Here is a 23819-nt window from a genome sequence, read left to right on the forward strand (position 1 = left end):
TTAACCCCTTATCAGGTATGTGATTTGCAAGTATTTTCTCCTCTTCTGTGGGTTGCCTTTTCATTTTGTTGATGGTTTCGTTTGCCCACAGGAAGCTTTTTAGTTTATCCTAGTCTCACTTGTTTACCAAGAACAAGATAGGGCCCCAATCCCTCTGGCATTTATAGTCTGTTCTGGAAGACAGAAAACAAACCAGCTTTGAAAGCACTTTAAATTGTTCCCCACAACAGTGTTACAAGCAACATGCACCAGAGTGAGAGTCCAAATTTCTCGTCCACGCGTTCGTTTTCACTTCTCGTTAAAGCTCTCAGTCATTGGTAGCTGGCATTTTGACCCATTTTTGTTGTTGTCATTTTCAGGTATAAAAAAAGCACTACCTCCAGCACCAGAAACAAAGAAGGTAGGCGGTCTTTACCTTTTGGAAACATTTACAGTTTCTTTTAAAAAATTTAATTAAAATTTTTTTGTGTGTGTGTTCCAAAATTCATTGTTTATGCACCACACCCACTGCTCCATGTAATATGTGCCCTCCATAATACCCACCACCAGGTTCACCCCCGCGCCTCCAAAACCCTCAGTTTGTTTCTCAGAGTCCACAGTCTCTCATGGTTTGTCTCCCTCTTGGCTTTCCCCCAACTCACTTCTCCTAAGTTTATATTTATTCACATGATTCTGCCCCACTTTTCATATCAGAGGAAGGTATGCTGAGTATTTTTTTTTGGTATCAAATAATATTAATTTAATTATATCACATTATCATGGGGGCCCTCTCCTCATCTGGCATTTTGATTATATTTTGGCCTCAAGAATTGTAGAAAAGGTGTGGAACTTTAAAGGAACATTAAAGGAATATTTCAGTATTAAGGCCACAGTATCATGATGAAAAAGTGACTTAATGATTTAATGATAAACCATTATTGACTTAATGATATATCAATGACTCAGTGATTTAATGATATGCCTTTGAAGAGTGGGGTATGGTTGGAAACACATGTATTTGGGACCCACATCATACCTGATCCAATGTGAATCTGGTACAAGTGACTTTGGGTGGATTACTTAAACCATTGTTTCGTGTAAAATGGGAATTATATACTCTATTTCATGGGCTCAGTATTAAGAATAAATGAGAAAAAGTGTGTTAGGTACTAAGTGCATGCCTTTCACATGGAAAGCACAAAGAAATGCACATTGCTGTGATGGACAGGAGACTTGACAGAAGACTCACTCCCTAGTGTGTGTTTTCCCCTTGTAGGCCATTAGAATGGTGGGTCCACCTTTAGTCTTCTGGTTTCTACTCACATATTGTCTGTAGCTGTCCCTGGAAGGGTAGCCCTGACAAGGAGCAAAGGCTTTCTGATGTTTAAGGAGGGTTTTTGCTCATGTCCTATATTCCGAAACCCATGAGATGTCCAGTAGCATCAATGTCATCAAAGTCACGGGAGGGTTCCCCAGATTTTCCTAGGTAGACTTGAGGTTTCTGCTTTATTCTCTGTTGCTGTGTGAGTCATTTAGTGTTTCACCTCACATCTAGTTTCAAACAGAATGACTACATTTTCATGTGTTGTCTCCTTTTCTCAGCGAAGGCCTCCCCCACCAATTCCACCTGAAGAAGAAGACAATAGTGAAGAAATCGTTGTAGCCATGTATGATTTCCAAGCAACAGAGGCACATGATCTCAGATTAGAGAGAGGCCAAGAATATATTATATTAGAAAAGAATGATGTTCATTGGTGGAAAGCAAGAGATAAATACGGGTAAGTGTTCTCTCTGTGTGGGTGGGAATTAAGTGCCAAGTGAGACAAGGACCATCTGTAATGATCTTGTAATGAGACTAGCTCAGTCAACAGTAAGTCAAGTACACATCATTACTTTGCAGTAAAATGTGTTCTTTGTAATGACTCAATAAATGTAAATGGATCAACCACTTCTTTCTAGAAATTAGAATGTATTACATTGGTCTCTTTCTCATTCATTGTATGTTTAATTAGATTATTTTGATCTTGGGAGAAAGACATTTTAGGTTTTTTTCCCATGAGGTAAGTAATCTTACATTTTTCTAAGAGAGAAAGAGAGAAAATGTGTGTGTGTTTGCGTGTGCACACATACATGCATGAGTATGTATGTATGAAATATGTGTATAAAATACATATATGCATATAAATGCAAGAATTTTTTAAATGGGGCACCTGGGTGGCTCAGTTTCTTAAGCATCTGACTCTTGGTTTTGGCTCAAGTCATGATCTCAGGGTTGTGGGATCAAGCCCCATGTCAGGATCTGCACTCAGTATGCAATCTGAGATTCTTTGCCCTCCCTTTCCCTCTGTTCTCCCCGTCACCCCCCACTTAAGAGCACATGCTTTTTCTCAAATAAATAAATAAAATCTAAAAAAAAAAGAAATAAATTTTAAAATGAGCGTGATTTATACAAGATAATTTTGGATTTAAAGGAAGAGTCCTTTCAATTTTATTATTTGGTAAGTGATGAGTAAATATGGATAAATGTAGGGGATGAGTATATTTTAGGCTTCATTAAAGAAACTATATCCTGTGTTTACCTCTGAAATATAATCCCGTTTATATTCTGAGTTCCTGTGGATAAAAAGAGGAGGACCTTTTGTCCTGGGCAGAACATACTCTCCCTCCAAATCTGCTTTCTCACCTCCTTGCCCCATCTCCCAATTCCAATTCTCTATTCCTCACTTCACTTCTGGACTGATTTACCAATCCTCCCAATTATTGTTGTTGTTGTTGTTTTAGAGTGTTTAAAAGTTAATTCAAATCATTCTGTCATTTTATACCCGAGTCCAACTAAAGATGTTTTTAAACAACTGCTATGTCATTATCATACTTAATAATAATTTTTAAAAATACCATCTGTTGACTTTCCACTAACATTTTCAGGACTGGAGGAAGACTACAAATGAAAGCCCACATATCATTTGTCTAAATATTTTGAACTCCTAAGTCAAGCTGACAAACATTTATCCTCCAGCTTAACAAACGTACCTTCAAAATGACAAGGAAGCAAGGTTTGAGTTAGAATCCCATGCCAGAATATGACAGTGAATGGAGGGCTGGCTCTCTGTGGTCCTCTCCTTCCCTATTCCCTTCTACCCCAGCTCCATCCCACATGACCCATATGGATTTCCTAGCCATACATCCAAGCTCTGTCCATATTGTTTGCAGAAGCCAGTCCACAACTTGGTCACCCGTTGGACTTGGGCTAGAAGGAGTTACCCATAACCAGCATAATTTGCTTTTCAGAATATAAGGTGGAAAGGTCTGTGTTGGCCTCCACAAGGGACAGAGAATTTTGGGGTCCTAGTTACCCAGATGATGGTCTAGAAGAGGGCTGAGGGAACATAGACTTTAGCATGCTTTTGAAAGTGTAAAAGGGGCCACGGCCCCTCTGGTCAAGGTCTAAGGATGGTATTGATTACATAATTCCATTCCCCCCTGATTAGCTCTAAGATGGATTTATGCAGTTTAATTAAGACTAAAATCAGGTCCATATACTGCATTTTGGCTTGGCCATAGGTCTCTTTTTTTTTTTTTTTTTTAAAGATTTTATTTATTTATTTGACAGAGATCACAAGTAGGCGGAGAGGCAGGCAGAGAGAGAGGAGGAAGCAGGCTCCCCGCTGAGCAGAGAGCCCAATGTGGGGCTCGATCCCAGGACCCTGGGATCATGACCTGAGCCGAAGGCAGAGGCTTTAACCCACTGAGCCACCCAGGCGCCCCTTGGCCATAGGTCTCTTGTTCTACAATTGTCCCCATCCTCCTCCTCCTTTTTTTTTTTTTTTAATTTTTGATTTATTGATGAAACCAAGTCATTTACCCTATGAAATGAGCCATAATCTAGATTGAGGTAATTGCTTTCCCATGGTATCATTTAATATGTCTCCGTGCCCTGTATTTCCTATAAATTGTAGTCTAGAGGCCTGATCACATTAGAAGCTGATATCTGGTTGACTCACTTCTAATGACGTTAAGATCACTCAGTGGTCCAGGTGACGATCAAGTCCTTCATAAGGGTTCCACCTAATGATTTTGGCACTCATTAGTGATTACTGCTTAGCTCCATGATTGTAAAATGGTGATTGTCTAACTCTGTCATTCTATCTGCATTTATTAATCCTCTACGGAAGAACTGCCCCATCAACCAGTTCATTTAGTTTGTGCATCAAAGTCAAGAGAAATGTTTGATTTTTTTTTTCCTTTTACCGATTTTCAGCATGATGGGTTGATGACTGAGCTTCCTCTAGTGATAACAATGGTAACCAATGATTGTTTGAAGAGTTACTATGGATGCATATTGCAACCATTGTGGTCATTATTCTTTTTGATTGAATTGACCCATTGTAGGTCAGTGGTACCTGGTTTGGGTTGGAACCTCTTTAATCTTTCTTAGCTTCCTTGCTTTCTGGGTAAAATAAGACAGCTCAAGTTCATGTGGTATTTTTCCTGGCCAATCCTTCCATGCGCCATTTTTCCAAGGAGTGCTGGCTCCTTTTAGTGAGATAGTGTTTGGACAACAATCGGAGTGCTAGGATTCTAGAGCTACACATATGTATGTGTGTGCGGGTATGTGTGTGTGTATTATGAGTTCCTACTAATAGTTCAAATTCAAATTTAAGATTATAAGGGTTTTACTCAATTTTTAAAATTTTACGCATGTTACGTCTTCTATCTTACACTGAAAATCTTGACTCCTACCAAGATTCTACCTATTAAGATTGCTTCCTTTTTTATTTTTAAAAAAATTTTAAGTTTTATTGAAGTATAATTGACAAATAAAAATTACATATATTTAAGGTGTATACCATGATGTTTTGATGTATGTACGTGTTCTGAAATGATTTCCAAATCAGATGAAGAGAGCCCTCATTTGACATAGTTTCATTGTTTGTGAGCGTTTGAGATTTTCTCTAGCCATTTTCAAGTATGACGGCTTCTTCAGCTGTAATGAGTGTAAGTGTCATTCCGGGTAAAACTGAAGTTTCCTTGGCCTCACATAGGCCTTCTCATTCAGTTCTCTTGGGGGAATGACCCAAGAATTCACCTTTTTAACAAGTGTCCTAGATGATGCTGATGTGGAAGTGAGGGGCTACCTTCTATGAAACAGTATTTTACAAGGACTGTTGGAGAATTGGCAAGATGGGTACTTCTATCCGATACTTGAACTTTTTTGAAATAGTGATTTCTTTCAAACATCCCAAGAAATTATGAATTCAAGAGAAGCATCATGGAATATTAGGAAGGTCTCAGAACCTAGCCACAAGTTCAGATTTTAAGTTCTAGCCCTGTTACTGGCTAGTTTTGGGACCTGGAGAAAGTCCCTTAATCTTTTTGTAAGCCTTGGTTTCCCTACCAGGAAGTAGGGACACAACATTCAGAATTTTAGGGAAGGTCAAATGAGGAAGTACTTTGTAAAGCATCAAATGCTATAGATATATTGAATTATTGAGGGTTGACCAGTTTTTCTTAAAACTTTAGGCAATACAATGCTTTAATCTTTTCATAAAGGCAGTACTTTTTCTTAGAAAAATAATTTCAGTTTAACTAAAGTATTTTCCTTCATTCCAGGAGCGAAGGATATATCCCAAGTAATTATGTAACAGGAAAGAAATCAAACAACTTAGACCAATATGAGTAAGTAAATGGTTATTTTATCAATGTGGAGAACCAGAAAATGTTTTCATTTTCCTAATTATGTAAGTCATAGATATCTTTCATTAACTCAGTTGTCTAGAGTGGTAAAAATGTTGTGAGAATTAGTTTCTACAGTACGCGTTACCTGAAGGTACTATGTACTTATGGAATTACACAGGCAAATACAATTGAACTGATTTTAAACAAATCACAGCTCAGCTGACTTTGAAATACATATTATTGTTCATTGACTCAAGAAATCAGAATATAATTTCTAAGAGTGGCCTTTAAAAAGACATGTTTGTGGGGCTCCTAGATGGCTCAGTTGGTTAAGCATTCGCCTTTGGCTCATGTCATGGTCCCAGGGTCCTGGGATCGAGTCCCACATCAGGCTTACTGCTCAATGGGGAGCCTGTTTCCCCCTCTTCTTCTGCCACTCTCCTTGCTTGTGCTCTTGCTCTCTGTCAAATAAATAAATAAAATCTTTTTAAAAATACAAAAATAATAATAAAATTTTTTAAAAAAATGATGTTTGTGGGGCACCTGGCTGAATCAGTCAGTAGAATATTAGTGACCCTTGGTCTTGGCCTTGTAAATTTGAGCCCTGCATTGGATGTAGAGATTACTTCAGAGCAAAATCTTTTAAAAAAAGTTTATTTTTTATTATTTTTATTATTTGCTATAATAGCAATATATGATTGCTGTTTTAAAATTGTTTGAAAATATGAAAAATGTTAATAACAACAATTACTCATAAATCAACTAGAGTTGACTTCTTAACATTAGCATTTCATTTCAACTTTTTTACTATTTTAAGGCATAGAGTCATGCTGTGTATGTGTTGTATCCTCTTTAATCTACTTCACAGTATATTATGTGACTTTTCCTCATGCCATTAGCTATTCTTCAAAAACATTTTCATAACTGCCTTATAGTTCATTCAGTCATAAATTCATCAAATACTTCCCGAGACCTTAGGCTGTTTGAGGCAATGTGCTAGGCCTTAGCGGGCACAAGCAGGCACATGGCACACAGATGTGCAATAATTTATAAAGGCATTTCCTTATTTGTACAGCACTGTGGTGTTTAGCACCTTTGCTATATAATAATGACTGGGATAACCTCTTTTTTTATATCTCTAAAAATTTATGGACTGGGCTAACGGCTAGTTATGACTCCTAATGCCTGCTGTCAGATTGCTTTCTAGAGAAGGCAATGGGCATACTATTTTTATGCCCATTAGCAGAGCCTGGCCAGGTTTTTACTAGAGGCTCATATATACCGAAGAGACTTTTGTGATCATTCTGGGGTGGTCATTCTGATACTTCATTCACTTATTTAAAAATACCACTGCCGCCATCAAGAAAAAGCTGTCTCCTCTGTCTGTATCACTTTCTGTAATATGACTATGCCTTAAAATGTAGAAAAAAAAGATTAATAGCACTCAGTGATGTGTTGTTTCGGAAACAGGTAAGGGTATAAAAGTATGTAAAATAAATGAGTGTTTTTGCTCTTAAATAAATTTTAGGAAAATATAGCAAAATCCTTGGAATTAGGGAAGGTGCTAAACAGCAAAAACTTGGACCCAATTTTATAATGATCTGAAACCCAACTGATGATTTGGGGAGGGCTATGCTTGGAAGCCAGATAATCCTTATCTAACTGTGAGAACTCCACTGCCTCATGGGATTACAAATAAGGATTTTATGAAGGCTATGATTCATTGCCATAAGTTTTTTGGATTTATCTTAGTTTGGAAATTTCCTCTCTTGTAAGGGACTCTTCTCCTTCTCTGTGCGGCTCAGTGAATTTGCTGTGTATGGTCTCTGGCGTGGGACTCCCCCAGCCCTCTGCCCAGGGTCAGGAATTCCTCATGGCATGGGCTGTGCCTCACTCAATGAGAAGGATGAAACCTCTTCTCGGTGTAGACCATCAAAGATCCCCCTCTCCTCCCACTGTCTTTCTATGCCAAGATTTGTCCTATTCTTCTGTTCTTTGCTACAGCCATGCTGTAACACATCCCAAACGTCCTCAGGGTTAAAAAGCCTTTTGCCAGCTATTGGATCAAGAGTTTGCCTGCTGTTTGTTTGGGCCTGGGAGTTCCAGGCAACAGACTGTCCATGGCAGACTGTCCACAGGGCTGGACTCAGGGTTGCCGGGCCTCAGGCTCCCACGGCTATCAGAACCTGCTTCTGACCCCCAGACCCATGTAACAGTTGGAGGTAGAGAGGGTCAGAGGAGCTGCTGCAGGAAAGAAAGTGGGATCGTGATGTTGGTCAGGACACGTTCTTGATGGAAAGATATGAAAGGGCCCTTAGTACAGGGCAAAGTCTAGGATAAGGCTTTTAAGTGGGTTGCTCAGGAGGAAAGGGTCAAAGAACCAGCCAAGATTTATAGCTGGTTGGTTGGTTTCTGTTTTTCCTCCATTTATACGGGTTGCCTTCCCTTTGTGATATACTCAACACATCCTCCCCAAGAAAGCTTGGCCAGCATCTGAACTTTCCAGAAAAGACTGAGTATCCCCAAATCTCCTTTTCTTCTCTGTTCAGACACCACTGTGAAGTCCTGTTCTTCTGGAGTGTGTTGACATGACTAGCCAATCTGAAAACCTCATTCCCATCAGGTTTTGCTATCTAAGGACAGACTGACCAGTTACTTGCAAATCCCAGGCCATTCTTTTCAGATATAGAGTGAGTTCCTCCATCAAGGGGAGCTAACTCATCTCCCTCTCACAGAGACCTTTCTAGGATGGGTTAGGGGGCTGGCATCCACGCCGGAGCTCCTGCTCACCACGTGGGCTCCTTTATGTCTGCCTGTGAGTAGCCTTCTTCCAGCCAGGATGAGCTCAGCAGACGCACCCCTCTCTTCCCTTCTCGCCTGGTAAGAATTACCACAAAAGAGACAGAGAAGCCACAACGGACCATTGGGAAATAGTTACCACGAATTGATTCATCTCTTTGTCCATCACTCCTTCCTCAGTCCCTTCCTTCAACAGCCTCTTAAAGGTCCGAGTTTACATCCTAAGGAGGGAAAATTCCCTTTCAGGGAGTCTGCAAATGCTTATAAAAATGACTGCTTTGGGCAGGATTTCAAAAAGCCCATCTGCCCTTTCCTTTTCTTTCTTATTTCCTTTTTCCCTTCCCAGAAACTGTGAATATACTAGATGAGGAAAGAACTTCTTTCTCTCTCTGAATATCTTCAATTGAATTTCCTCTTGAGGCAGCATTACTGATTCCTTACATCTGAATGTGAAACTAAAACCTCCCTTGCTTATGCTCGCTGTGAAGATATGGGGTTGGGTCTTTGTTATTTATAAAGAGAATTGGTTTTCCTTAATCTTTCAGGTCCTGCTAGTTTATAATATACCCCAAGAGCTCCAGTTGCCTTTCCTTAATTAATTTTTTATGACTCTTTTTTTTTGGCATTCTGACAAATGTTTCTTGTTATCAGTGAAGAAGCTTAGTTACAGAATCCATTCTGTTCTCCTCATTTACTGTATCTTTCCACTTCATTCAGAAATGGATTGATTACAAGTGCACTTCTGTTAAACTTGGTCTCAGTTCCTAAAGTGGAGTCTGCAGCAATGAGATCTTAATGCTCATAATTCTGGTTAATCACCTCAGACTCCAAGTAAAATAACAGTCGTCGTATTGAGATCGACGTTTGGCTGTTATGAGTGCATAGAACAATCTAGACCAAAAAAAAAAAAAAAAAAAGATCTTATTGTATTTTGGTCATTGTATTTTTCCCTTCCTCAATCAGAGAAGGCCTTTATGTTTGCTTGTCTCGGTGTTTGCTGGGTCAAAAGTAGGTGTCAGTTCTTTTATAGAAGGCTGAACCAGTGGTAGGAAATTCAAATGTCCGGAGGGACCAGTCTGGTTTCATAACATTGGAAGCCTCAGGAAATAGGACTGTAGTGGAGGGTTTTCTGTTCACTAAAGGGCATCTAAAACAAACAGACCAAAACAAACAACAAAAAGTTAAAACAGAAGGCCAAAGAAAACAGTCTGAGTTCATGTTCTTTGGCGTACTTATTATCTCATGAAAAGATTGGTCTGGGGAAGCAGGGATATGGCAGAGTATTTCTGAGGATAAGGTGGGAGAGGGCAGTTTCCATCTTTCCTTGGGAAAGATTTCCCAAGGATTAAGAAGGGCAGTGATCTGTGGGGGCTTGGGGTTGTTGTGCAGTGTGGTAGCAGGACCTGGTGAGACGGGGGTGGGGGGCAGGCGCTTCAACTTGGCTATGGGGGCATCCCTGCAGTAGAGGCTCAGGTGACCCCTGGGGGTTGTCTAGAAGACCCAGGCACCTTTGTGAAATTCAATGGCGGAGCCTCCAGAATGACTTGAGATGAAACCTACAGCCTATTGGTGGGATGGGGGCTTGGGGTGGGATTTAATTTGAATTATATACAATAATGAAAGTAGGGTGATGTTTCCCATAAGTTAGAATTTGTGGAGTAAAATTCGTTCTTGCTCTTATTACAAAATTGGAAATGATTTTTATACTAAATAATGAAGAACAGCTTAAATAAATTATGACATATCTATACCATGATGCACAAAACTAGATTGCTTTGTAAAGATGTCTGTCATCTACCATCATAAAAAAATTCTGGTTATGATCTAGCAGGTGGAGTTTAATGCCACTTCAATTAAAAAAATATGAGGGGTGCCTGGGTGGCTCAGTGGGTTAAAGCCTCTGCCTTCGGCTCAGGTCGAGATCCCAGGGCCCTGGGATCGAGTCCCCACTCAGGCTCTCTGCTTAGCAGGGAGCCTGCTTCCTCCTCTCTCTGCCTGCCTCTCTGCCTACTTGTGATCTCTGTCTATCAAATTAAAAAAAAAATAAAATCTTTAAAAGAAAATATGGGGGCATTTGGGTGGCTCAGTGGGTTAAGCCTCTGCTTTCAGCTCAGGTCATGACCCCAGGGTCCTGGGATCGAGCCCCACATCGGGCTCTCTGTCTGCCTCTCTGCCTACTTGATTTCTCTCTCTCTGTCAAATAAATAAATTTTAAAAAATATGAATGCTGGCATATGTGCGTATCATCATAAAAATGTGGGTGGAAAAAGTCTGAAAGTATAAATATCCAAATGTTACTGGTGGTTGCTTATATTATTGACATTATGAGTAATGTCTTATTCCTGTTAATTTTATTTATTATTGATGAGCAGTATTACCTTGTTAATCCTAAAAAGAATAAAAAATAATTTTAAAAAGCCGCAGCTTTAAAGGGACTTCTTTTTCTACCCAGGTGGTATTGTAGAAACACAAACAGAAGCAAAGCAGAGCAGCTCCTCAGAAGTGAGGTAAGCGTTTGTGCTTGTTTTGTGAGTTTGGTTGCAGTGCAAATTAATTGTAACAGGTCTCCGAGGGGTGATTTCACATACCTGGTTCTAAAGCCTCAAAAAATACTGTGATACAAGTGGTTCTTTTTAATCATATAAGACTGAGGATCCGTACAGTCTTAGTTTCCTGGGGCCACCAAAACAAGCTACCACAAACGGAGTGGCTTAAGCAGGAGAGATGTATGGTCACATGGTTCTGGAGTTAGTTGGGAGTCTGAAGTCAGGATGCCCGCACGGTTGGCTCCTTCGGAGGGCTGCGAGGGAGGGATCTGTCCGAGGCGTCCTGCCTTGTTTTCTCTCCACACACCATTGTCTCTGTGTCCAGATTTCCCTTTCTTGTAAGGATTCCATCATTAGATTAGGGCCCAGCCTACTGATCTCATTTCAACTGGATTCCCTCTGTAATTCTCCAAGTAAGGTCACATTCTGAAGTACTGGGGTTTGGGACTCCAACGTATCTTTTTTGAGGGGGAAACAAACCCCCTACCTATCTAGCTACCTACCTAGCTGTAGGTAACAGCTAATGCATGGGTAACACTTTCTTTACTTTCCTTTCTCACCAATTTATTATTTGCCACCTTGTTTTTAGTCCTTAAGTGTGTTTTTCCCGGGGCACCTGGGTGGCTCAGTGGGTTAAGCCTCTGCCTTTGGCTCAGGTCATGATCCCGGGGTCCTGGGATCGAGCCCCACATCGGGCTCTCTGCTCAGCAGGGAGCCTGCTTCCCCCTCTCTCTCTCTGCCTGCCTCTCTGCCTACTTGTGATCTCTGTCTGTCAAATTAAAAAAAAAAAAAATCTAAAAAAAAAATGTGTTTTTCCCTTTCGTTTGAAGTTACATACTAAAAATAATTTACATCAATATTACATGGTATCTTTTATAAATGGAAGTTTTAATAACTATTTAGTTGCCTTTAGAGATAAAAGTGTCAAATAATAATAAATAATAAGTGTACTTACATTCTTACACTTAAGAAAAATAAATGAAAGGATAAGATATAGTACAGAAGCTGCTTCAGTGGTCTGAGGAAGGAGACCTGAATCTAGTTGCGGCTTTTCTAGTCTCTTTTGCCCATCTGCCAGATTAGGGGGTTGGATTAGATAATGACCCATGCAATTCTCTGCGTTTATGATCTAGTTATCCTACTTAGTAATAGTTCTCCATTTTTTAAAAGATTTTATTTATTTATTTGACAGACAGAGATCACAAGTAGGCAGAGGCAGGCAGAGAGAGAGGAGGAAGCAGGCTCCCCGCTGAGCAGAGAGCCCGAAGCGGGGCTCAATCCCAGAACCCTGGGATCATGACCCGAGTCAAAGGCAGAGGCTTAACCCACTGAGCCACCCAGGTGCCCCAGTTCTCCATTTTTAAAACCCATGCTTTCTCATTTTATCTCCTGTTCATTACCACCAGTCAAGGTTACGTTGGACACGGATTTCTGTAGTTTATGTTGAGAACAAAAGCATGTCACTGCTTGACTCAAATGCTGTGTTACCACAACTGCTCCCCAACATGGTCCTTAGAGGCCTCCCTGGTGGCCCCACAATGAGAGGCAGCTGTAGGGTGTTGGTATCTGGAAAGTCTAGTGTCCAAATTTTGGCTCTGCTCCTTACTAGCTGTGTGATCTAGGGCAAGTTTTCCATCTTCTTTGTGCCCCTTTTCCCTACCTGTGAAGTAAAGCAGGGTTAAGGGTAGTACCTGTCTCATAGGACTGTTTTGAGGATTAAGTAAATCCACATATCAGAACATACTAAAACGAAGTAAGATCTCAATAAATATATGGTAGCTGTTATACTTTTTACTGATTGGTGAGCTATTAGGATCATTGCTTGTACCTAATTGTTTTTATCAGATTTATTTGTGGGACTTTAATTCATTGTTTTCATAATAAAATGTATCTTGTTTTTCAACTACTCAACACACTCTCATCTTAAAGCAATTTCAGACCTGGAGACTGATGGTGGGGTCATTGGTGGAGAGATATTGGAGATTCCTAGCTTCTGTTTCTTGATGTTTGGCTTAAAACCTGATGAGGACTTATCTTTTAGTCATTCTGTGTTTCATCTTTTTGGTTTTCTCTGGCTGATTTACTTGTGCTTCCGTCTCTCCTTTCGTGAACAATGATATTTAATATCAGTTTCCAGGGGAATTAAGGATTTTTTTACAAGTGTTCTTATGAAGAACACGGAGATATTTACAGGAAAAATGCTATGTGGATAGAAGATGATATTGAGTCAGGATTCAAAGCTTATAGCAAATATAAAAAGTGTATGAAATGAAATCCAGTTATTAAGAAATACATTTTTCGGGAACTATTTCCCCACATGCCCAGAACCGAAAGGAATTGCAAAATCTTGTCTATTGGTTCTGAAGGGCCCTGAGCAATATCTTGCTGAAATATCTCATGCTGGTGTGTGTGAAGGTTTGTGAGAGTGGGGAATTGTGAGAGTCCTTTCTTGAACTCCTCTCAAAGCACAGTAATATGATGGGGAAAGTCATGTAGGTGTACCCTGTTGGTAAGCTGTGCTTCTCCAAAGCAGGTTTTCTAGGCAAAAGATAATCATGAAATTGTAAGATTAGTTTCTTGAATTTTCTTTATGGCATTGATGCTTGTTACTGGATTGAAAAATTTTTCCTAACTTTGATTTTAGGATAAAGAAGGTGGTTTTATGGTAAGGGATTCCAGTCAACCAGGCATGTACACAGTCTCCCTTTATACAAAGTTTGGAGGGTAAGTTCTCCATCAGTCATCTCTCCTTAAGAGTTTTTATATGAAGTTCCTATATAGTTTGCATGGATTCCTAATTTTCACAAAATATGCTGCATTTCAGCATTAAACAAGAAGATCTAAACTTAATTTCTAAAGTCTGTCCTAGTTTTTGTATTCGTACTTCCTATACTTGGTACTTTTTCTTATGGTTTTCTGTGTGTGTGTGTGTGTGTGTATGTTGCGAATGTCTATAGAAACTTTGGCAACATTCAAGAAATAATTCCTGTGCCCTGAGCTAAGCACTAAGGATATCACAGTGAACAAAGTAGGCACAGACCCTGCCCTCCGATAGCTTAGTGGGGGATTCAGACAAGCAAAGAGGCAGTTATGGTAGTACGTGAGTAGGTCCTGTGCTCAGAGAGAACGTGTGTATGTGTGTGGGGGTTGGTACACAGCCCAGAGATACCCCCAGTTCATCACAAATATAGTCTGGGACATCTAGCTAGACCTGATGCATCATGAGGGCAGAAGTTGGAGGGAGAGGAAAGAGTGTTTCCGACTTAGGAAACTGCCTAGGCCCAGAATTGAGTGAGGATATGATGAGTTCTAGGAACTGACAAAAGCATCTTATAGCCGGAAGGGGAGGGGTGGGGTGAGGGAGGAAAGAGAACCTTAAGAGATCAAAGTAGAGGTCAGCTCACGTCAATGTCAAGGAGCTTGACTTAAAGAGCAGAGGGAGTTCCCCTGAAAGGATCTTTAGCAAGAGATGACTTGAGGAGATCTGTGTTCTAAAAGATATCTAAAATAGAATTTGCACATTTTTTATAAGTCAGCTTATTCACTTTTAGAAGCGTAAGTCTTCCAGACGTCTGCCGGTTTACATCAATAGCAGGGACAAAGAACCTTAGCCAGACAGGAACTATTCACTGTTGGCAAATGGAATTGGTTAATCTTCTCTTTCATAATCTCATGCAAGGGCCAAGTATGTTATCAGTGACCACTTTAAAAACTTCCACCTGTTAACGTGAAAGGCAAAGCTGAGAAGAACGTGGGGAAAAATAAAGGTTGTGCAGAGACTCGAAGAGGGTATATGTAGGGACCTGTTGTTGCTGGTGGAAAACGTCTTAAGAATGAAGTTACGTGATTCTGACTTGGCACTAACACATTTGGATTTTTGTTTTAGCGAGGGCTCGTCAGGTTTCAGGCATTATCATATAAAGGAAACAACAACATCCCCCAAGAAGTATTATCTGGCAGAAAAACATGCGTTTGGTTCCATTCCTGAGATCATTGAATATCACAAGCACAATGCAGCAGGTAAGGGAACCGTTCGAACATTTTTCAAATATAGGGACGTTGCGATGGGTTCTTCCTTGGGCATTTTCAGTTTATAGTTAATTGCAGAATGTGATTAATTTAAAATTATTACCTATTAAGGAATTGAAACATACAAAGAAAAGTGGAAATCATGTTAAGTCTCGTAAAAAGACTTGATTGTAGGACATGAGATACTCTTGTATATGGTAAATGTTCACATTTCTGGGATTTATACCCTCGGTACCGACAAAGACTCTTCGCTTGACCAAGCTTTAGTTGGGCTCTGGAACCATCTTCTAGACCCATTTATGCACTTTCTTGTAAAATCCAGGTTTAGCAAGAACTCTGCTAAGCAGCTTAAGAGAATTCCCACCTTGACATCTGATATCTGCTCACACTCAATATCTGATCAGGTTCCTTATTTTCCACCAGGTGATGTCTGGTCAGGTTGGCTTGTCTTCAGCAAGTTCCTGTTAGATTGGTATATCCCAGAAGCCCCCACTCCCCAGCATTTCTTTATTTTATTTTATTTTTTAAAAAATTTTATTTTTTATTTTTTATTAAATTTTTAAATTTTATTATTAACATATAATGTATTATTAGCCCTAGGGGCTCCCCAACATTTTCTTAGTCATTTTCCGTCCACTGACCCTGACACTACTCCTTGGCTGTCAATCCCCATTGGTCCATACTATATTTGGAGTTGAGCCCAATCTCTCTCGAACTCTAAAATCCCATTGCAGTGGTCCCTGTACCAATCACAGTGGTCGTAAGTAAAATCTGCCTTACCATCTTTCGAGGTTTCACTGAATAGTTTCCTTTCTTTAACTGTATGAAACTAATACCCCAGATGTGTCTATGTCAGAGTTGTCATGGAAGCTGCGAGACAAGCCCAGGGTTTAGGGCTATACTGTTGGCTTCCAAAGACTGATCATGTCCTGGGCAAGTTTTCCATTTTCCTGAATCTCTGCTATACTTACTATAAGAGTGGGAACAAACTGAACACCAAAAAACAGAAACCACGTTCATGCCCATGCTCTCAGATAATCATAGAAACCATTATTAGGGTACAATTTAAATATCATAAAAATCACCCATTTAAAGTATACAATTCAGTGGTCATTAGTATATTTAGAGTGGTGCCAAGTATTACCGTAATCTAAGAACATTTTTTTTACTTATTTTTTTTATTAATTTCTTTTCAGCGTAACAGAATTCATTGTTTATGCACCACACCCAGTGCTCCATGCCATACGTGCCCTCCATAATACCCACCACCTGGCTCCCCCAACCTCCCCCCCCCCGCCCCTTCAAAACCCTCAGATTGTTTTTCAGAGTCCATAGTCTTTCATGGTTCATCTCCCCTTCCAATTTCCCTCAACTCCCTTCTCCTCTCCATCTAAGAACATTTTTATCATCCCCAAAAGAAATCTTGAATTCATCACCGGTCACCCCCCGGCCCCCTTTCATCAATCCAGCCCCTGGCAACCAGTAATCTACTTGCTGTCTCTACAGATTTGCCTATTCTAGACATTCAGTATAAATGGAATCATACAGTATGTGGTCTGTTGTGACTGGCTTGTGTGACTTAACATAATGTTTCTGACATTTGTCCATGTTGTAGCCTGTATAAGTGCTCCATTTTTTTTGACAAATAATCGACTGTGTGTTTTTTTTTAATCCATTTCATCATCATTCATCAGTTGGTGGACATCTGGCTTGTTTCCACATTTTGGCTGTTAAGAATAATGCCGCTATGAAAATTTGTCTACAAGTTTTTACATGAAAATATCTTTCACTTCTCTGGGTGACTTCCCTGGGAGTGAATTTTCTGGGTTCTATGTTAACTCTATGTTTAACATGTGAGGAGCCACTTTCATATCAATTTATACCCCAAAGATCTTTTTCTTATCTCATTCTGTTATTTTTTAGTATTCACATTTTCTTTTTCTTTCTTTCTTTCTTTCTTTCTTTCTTTCTTTTTTCTTTCTTTCTTTCTTTCTGTGTGTGTTCTTGTATAAATTTTATTCTTCACCATTATCTAAATTCACTCATTGAGCAGACACATCTTGGGTGCCTGTTACATGGCAGGGACTGTGTCTGGCTCTAGGGAAACTATGGTGGACTAGAAAGTTATCGATCCTGGCTCTCTCAGCTCTTACCGTCTGGTGGGGGAGACAGAGAAGTATGTAACCATTTAAAGTTACCATGAGGAAGATGGCGGAGAAGTAGCCGGCTGAGACTACTTCAGGTAGCAGGAGATCAGCTAGATAGCTTATCTAAAGATTGCAAACACCTACAAATCCAATGGGAGATTGAAGAGAAGAACAGCAATTCTAGAAACAGAAAATCAACCACTTTCTGAAAGGTAGGACTGGCGGAGAAGTGAATCCAAAGCGACGGGAAGACAGACCGCGGGGGGAGGGGCCGGCTCCCGGCAAGCGGCGGAGCAATGGAGCACAAAATCGGGACTTTTAAAAGTCAGTTCCGCTGAGGAACATCGCTCCAGAGGCTTAACCGGGGTGAAGCCCACGCGGGGTCAGCGTGGTCTTAGGTCCCGCAGGGTCACAGAAGGATCAGGGGGTGTCTGAGTGTCGCAGAGCTTGCAGGTATTAGAACGGGGAAGCCGGCTACAGAGACAGAGCCGAGGAGTGAGCTCTAAGCTCGGGGTTACCTTGAACCGGTCGCAGGCTCGGTCAGCTCGGAGCGCGGCCGGAGGCAGGGTGACGGGAGTAAATCGGCGCTGTTCTCTGAGGGTGCACTGAGGAGTGGGGCCCCGGGCTCTCGGCTCCTCCTCCTCTGCCATCTTCATTCCCGCCCTCCGGAACTCAACAGAAAGCGCTCAGGGAACAAAAGCTCCCGAGAGCAAACCCAAGCGGATTACTCAGACCGGCCTGGGTAAGGGCGGTGCAACTCCGCCCGGGGCAAAGACACTTGAGAATCACTACAACAGGCCCCTCCCCCAGAAGATCAACAAGAAGCCCAGCCAGGACCAAGTTCACCTACCAAGGACTGCAGTTTCAATACCAAGGAGAGCAGCGGAATTCCAGAGGAGGAGAAAGCAAAGCACGGAACTCATGGCTTTCTCCCCATGATTCTTTAGCCTTGCAGTTAATTTAATTTTTTTTCTTTTTCAATTTTTTTTTCTCTTCTTCTGCTAAATTTTTTTCACTTTTACCCTTTTCTTTTTTAAGGTTTTTTAACTAGTTTATCTAATATATATATATTTTTTTCCTTTTATATTTTTTCTTTATTGGTTTTCTTTTTATTAATTGTTTCTTTTCTTTCTTTTTTCTTTTTTTTTCTTTCTGAAACTTTTTATCCCCTTTCTCCCCCCTCATGATTTGGGATCTCCTCTGATTTGGCTAAAGCATATTTTCTTGGGGTTGTTGCCACCCTTTTAGTATCTTACTTGCTCCTTCATATACTCTTATCTGGACAAAATGACAAGGCGGAAAAATTCACCACACAAAAAAGAACAAGAGGCAGTACCAAAGGCTAGGGACCTAATCAATACAGACATTGGTAATATGTCAGATCTAGAGTTCAGAATGACGATTCTCAAGGTTCTAGCCAGGCTCGAAAAAGGCATGGAAGATATTAGAGAAACCCTCTCGGGAGATATAAAAGCCCTTTCTGGAGAAATAAAAGAACTAAAATCTAACCAAGTTGAAATCAAAAAAGCTATTAATGAGGTGCAATCAAAAATGGAGGCTCTCACTGCTAGGATAAATGAGGCAGAAGAAAGAATTAGCGATATAGAAGACCAAATGACAGAATAAAGAAGCTGAGCAAAAGAGGGACAAACAGCTACTGGACCATGAGGGGAGAATTCGAGAGATAAGTGACACCATAAGACGAAACAACATTAGAATAATTGGGATTCCAGAAGAAGAAGAAAGAGAGAGGGGAGCAGAAGGTATATTGGAGAGAATTTCCCCAATATGGCAAAGGGAACAAGCATCAAAATCCAGGAGGTGGGGGCGCCTGGGTGGCTCAGTTGGTTAGGCAACTGCCTTCAGCTCAGGTCATGATTCTGGAGTCCCGGGATCGAGTCCCACATCAGGCTCCCTGCTCAGCAGGGAGTCTGCTTCTCCCACTGACCTCTCTCCTCTCATCCTCTCTCTCATGCTCTCTCTCATGCTCTCTCTCTCTCAAATAAATAAAATCTTAAAAAAAAAAATCCAGGAGGTGCAGAGAACCCCCCCTCAAAATCAATAAGAATAGGTCCACACCCCGTCACCTAATAGTAAAATTTACAAGTCTTAGTGACAAAAAGAAGATCCTGAAAGCAGCCCGGGAAAAGAAGTCTGTAACGTACAATGGTAAAAATATTAGATTGGCAGCAGACTTATCCACAGAGACCTGGCAGGCCAGAAAGAGCTGGCATGATATATTCAGAGCACTAAACGAGAAAAACATGCAGCCAAGAATACTATATCCAGCTAGGCTATCATTGAAAATACAAGGAGAGATTAAAAGCTTCCAGGACAAACAAAAACTAAAAGAATTTGCAAACACCAAACCAGCTCTACAGGAAATATTGAAAGGGGTCCTCTAAGCAAAGAGAGACCCTAAAAGTAGTAGATCAGAAAGGAACAGAAACCATATACAATAACAGTCACCTTACAGGCAATACAATGGCACTAAATTCATATCTCTCAATAGTTACCCTGAATGTTAATGGGCTAAATGCCCCAATAAAAAGACACAGGGTATCAGGATGGATAAAAAACCAAAACCCATCTATATGTTGCCTTCAAGAAACTCATTTTAAACCCAAAGACACCTCCAGATTTAAAGTGAGGGGGTGGAAAAGAATTTACCATGCTAATGGACATCAGAAGAAAGCAGGAGTGGCAGTCCTTATATCAGATCAATTAGATTTTAAGCCAAAGACTATAATAAGAGATGAGGAAGGACACTATATCATACTCAAAGGAACTGTCCAACAAGAAGATCTAACAATTTTAAATATCTATGCCCCTAACGTGGGAGCAGCCAACTATATAAACCAATTAATAACAAAATCAAAGAAACACATCAACAATATTACAGTAATAGTAGGGGACTTTAACACTCCCCTCACTGAAATGGACAGATCATCCAAGAAAAAGATCAACAAGGAAATAAAGTTACTATGAGGTATGCTGTAATGGAAGAAATAAGGAGTGCTGTGGGGGCTTACGGGAGAGATATCTGCCTTCCTTCATATTTAGTGCTGTAAGCAACTTACATTAAAGTGTCTAATCTACTTCACCTATTTCTAAAGTGGTTAGTATTCCCAGTTGTTGGCATTTTATTCCATTTTTCCCCAAATTTTTATTTAATTCTAGTTAGTTAACATATAGCATAATAATTGGTTTCAGGAATAGAATTAAGTGGTTCATCACTTACATACAACACCCAGTGTTCATCCTAAGTGCCCTCCTTAATACCCATCACCCATGTAGCCCATCCCCCACCTCCCTCCATCAACCCTCAGTTTGTTCTCTATAATGAAGAATCTCTTTTTTTTTTTTTTTAAGATTTTGTATGTTTATCTGAGAGAGAGAGGGAGAGAGAGCATGGAGTGGGGGAGGAGCAGAGGGAGAGGAAGAAGCAGACTCCCCACTGGCAGGGGGCCTGATGCGGGGCTAGATCCCAGGACTCCAGGATTATGACCCTAGCTGAAGGGAGATGCTCAACCAACTGAGCCCCTCAGGTGCCCCAAGAGTCTCGTATGGTTTGTTTCCCTTCCTCTTTTTTCCTCCCTCCCATATGTTCATCTGTTTTGTTTCTTAAATTCCACAGATGAGTGAAATCATATGGTAGTTGTCTTTCTCTGACTTATTTTGCTTAGCACAATACTCTAGCTCCATCCACATTGTTGCAGATGGCAAGATTTCATTCTTTTTGATGGCTGAGTAATATTTCATTGTTTATATACCACATCTTCTTTATCCATTCATCTGTTGAAGGGCATTTGGGATCTTTCCCTAGTTTGGCTACTGTTGATAATGCTGCTATAAACATTGGGGTTCATGAACCCCTTTGAATCACTATTTTTGTATCCTTTGTGTAAATACCTACTAGTACAATGGCTAGATTATAAGGCAGAACTCTTTGAGGACCCACACACTGTTTTCCAGAGTGGCTGCACCAGTTTGCATTCTCACCAACAGTGTAAGAGGGCGTTCCTTTCTTCGACTCCTCACCAACACCTGTTGTTTCCTGTGTTGTTAATTTTAGACTGGTGTTAAGTTCTGACTGGTGTGAGGTGGTATCTCATTGTGGTTTTGATTTGTACTTCCCTGATGCTGAGTGATGTTGAGTATTTTTTCATGTGTCTGTTGGCCATCTGGATGACTTCTTTGGAAAAATGTCTATTTATGTCTTCTGCCATTTCTTAACTGGATTAACATTAAACTAACTGGATTAACATTAAATTAACTGGATTAATTTGTTTTTTGGGTGTTGAGTTGGATAAGTTCTTTATAGATGTTGGATACTAGCCTTTTATCTGATACAACATTTGCAAATATCTTCTCCCATTCTGTACCTTTTAGTTTTGTTGATTGTTTCCTTTGCTGTCCAGAAGATTTTTATCTTGGGCACCTGGATGGCTCAGTCGGTTAAGCATCTGTTTTTGGCTCAGGGCATGATCCCAGGGTCCTGGGATCTAGCCCTGCATTGGTCTCTTTGCTCATCAAAGAGCTTACTTCTCCCTCTTCCTCTGCCTGTGGCTACGCCTACTTGTGTGCTCTCTCTCTCTATCTGTCAAATAAATAAATAAAAATCTTAAAAAAAAAAAAAAAAAAGAAGATTTTTATCTTGATGAGGTCCCAATAGTTCTTTTTTACTTTTCTTTGCCTTGCTTCCGGAGATGTGTCTAGTGAGAAGTTGCTATGGCTGAGGTCAAAGAGGTTGCTTGCTCCCTGTGCTCTCCTCTGGGATTTTGATGGTTTCCATCTCATGTTTAGGTCTTTCATCCACTTTGAATTTATTTTTGTGTATAGTATAAGAGAGTGGTCCAGTTTCATTCCTCTGTATGTTGTTGTCCTGTTTCCTCAACACCACTTGTTGAAGAAACTTTTTTTAATTGGACATTCCTTCTTGCTTTGTCAAAGATAAGTTGGCCATACAGTTGAGGGTCCATTTTTGGGTTTTCTATTCTGTTCCATTGATCTGTGTGTCTGTTTCTGTGCCAGTACCATGCTGTCTTGATGATTACAGCTTCGTAATAGAGCTTGAAGTCTGGAATCATGATGCCTCCAGCTTTGCTTTTCTTTTTCTTTTCTTTTTTTTGTATAAATTTTATTAGGGTATAATTTATTATACCCTAATATATATAATATATATAACAATATATATTATATATATAATAATATAAAGCGTTGCTTTAGCTATTGGAGTCCCACTGTTGATAGTTTAGAGCCCCATATTTATGCTAAGATTACCAGTATTGAATTATTCAAGGTGAATCACTTTAATTTTTAATAGATTACCATAATTCCCTTTCATAGTTCAGATCATATTGGAAAAGAACATGAAATAATAATTGGTAATAGCTGTTAGAAACTTTTCAACATTTTACTTATATTTTGCCTTTTTAAAGATTGTATTTATTTATTTGAGAGAGAGAGAGAGAGAGGGAGAGAGAGAGAGAAGCAGACTCCCTACTGAGCAGGGATCCGATGTGGTGCTCGATCCCAGGACAGTAGGATCATGACATTAGCCAAAGGCAGACGCTCAACCAACTGGGCCATCAGGCACCCCACCTTTTAACATTTTAAAAAATGTTTGAGACTATGCTAGCTGAGTACTTGGTAAACACTGCGGTATTGAAAAGGCAATGTTTGTTGAGTGAATAAAAACATATACATGTACAAAAGTTTTTTATGTCCCATAAAAATATGAAATTGTCAATTCAAAGAACAGGATCATCTTCTTCCTGCCTGCTTTCCTTTCTTTTTATATTTTGTTAGCATAAAGCAGAGTTTTGTATGTACACACAGAGGATGAGTGCTAAGTGGACGAATGAATGCCCTTTATACATGAGTGTCTAAGTTTAGCACTTTTCCATGCAGAATGATTAAGAATGAGTTCAATTTCGGGGTTTCTGGGTGGCTCAGTGGGTTTAGCCTCTGCCTTCGGCTCAGGTCATGGTCCCAGGGTCCTCAGATCAAGCCCCGCATCGGGCTCTCTGCTCGGTGAGGAACCTGCTTCTCCCTCTCTCTCTCTGCCTGCCTCTCTGCCCACTTGTGATCTCTGTCTGTCAAAAAAAAAAAAAAAAAAAAAAAAAAAAAAAAAATCTTAAAAAAAAGAAAAGAATGAGTTCAATTTCCAAAAAAAAAAGAATAAGTTCAATTCAAGTGCTTTCTCCAACTTGCAGGACTGGTCACAAGACTGCGGTACCCAGTCAGTACGAAGGGGAAGAATGCTCCAACCACTGCAGGCTTCAGCTATGGTAACTCATTTTTGTAGTTGCCCTGACTAATTTCCCTTAGAAAAAACATCCGTTACCGCAAGACCAATTGAGATGTTTAGAATTCCACACAGTAGAACTGTTTTTATCATTGTATAGTATGGGTTTTTAGATGATTATACTTGTAGCTATGGAAACCCTAGATTTTCTGCTTTCATCCTTATTTATAATTCGGCAGAAAACTTTCTCTTAGTGAAAAATAAACATTACCATGTTATTTCTACAATAAATCAAATCCTTTTCTGGCTCTCAGCAGCTTGATTGGTTACTTACAGGAAAGTAAGGATGGAGGTAATAAAGAAGACATCCAACTTGACTTTGTTGCTTCTAGC

At 40.0% G+C, this 23819-nt stretch overlaps 1 protein-coding gene across 2 annotated transcripts in view; it reads left to right on the top strand.

Annotated features, from left to right (window-relative positions):
• LOC111149008 (tec protein tyrosine kinase) overlaps positions 1-23819 on the top strand; it is a 95251-nt gene that overhangs the window by 60529 nt on the left and 10903 nt on the right. Inside the window, exons 6-12 of one of the 2 annotated variants that reach the window (XM_022505883.1) lie at positions 360-400; positions 1582-1757; positions 5590-5655; positions 10907-10961; positions 13645-13724; positions 14887-15020; positions 23395-23469. In XM_022505883.1, the coding sequence (XP_022361591.1) occupies positions 360-400; positions 1582-1757; positions 5590-5655; positions 10907-10961; positions 13645-13724; positions 14887-15020; positions 23395-23469 (627 nt within the window). The remainder of the gene's footprint in view (positions 1-359; positions 401-1581; positions 1758-5589; positions 5656-10906; positions 10962-13644; positions 13725-14886; positions 15021-23394; positions 23470-23819) is intronic. The other variant, XM_022505884.1, reaches the window with a different exon arrangement.

The sequence above is a fragment of the Enhydra lutris genome, unplaced genomic scaffold (genome assembly GCF_002288905.1).
Source record: "Enhydra lutris kenyoni isolate GAN:26980312 unplaced genomic scaffold, ASM228890v2 scaffoldscaffold21, whole genome shotgun sequence".
In the NCBI taxonomy this organism is placed as follows: Eukaryota; Metazoa; Chordata; class Mammalia; order Carnivora; family Mustelidae; genus Enhydra; species Enhydra lutris.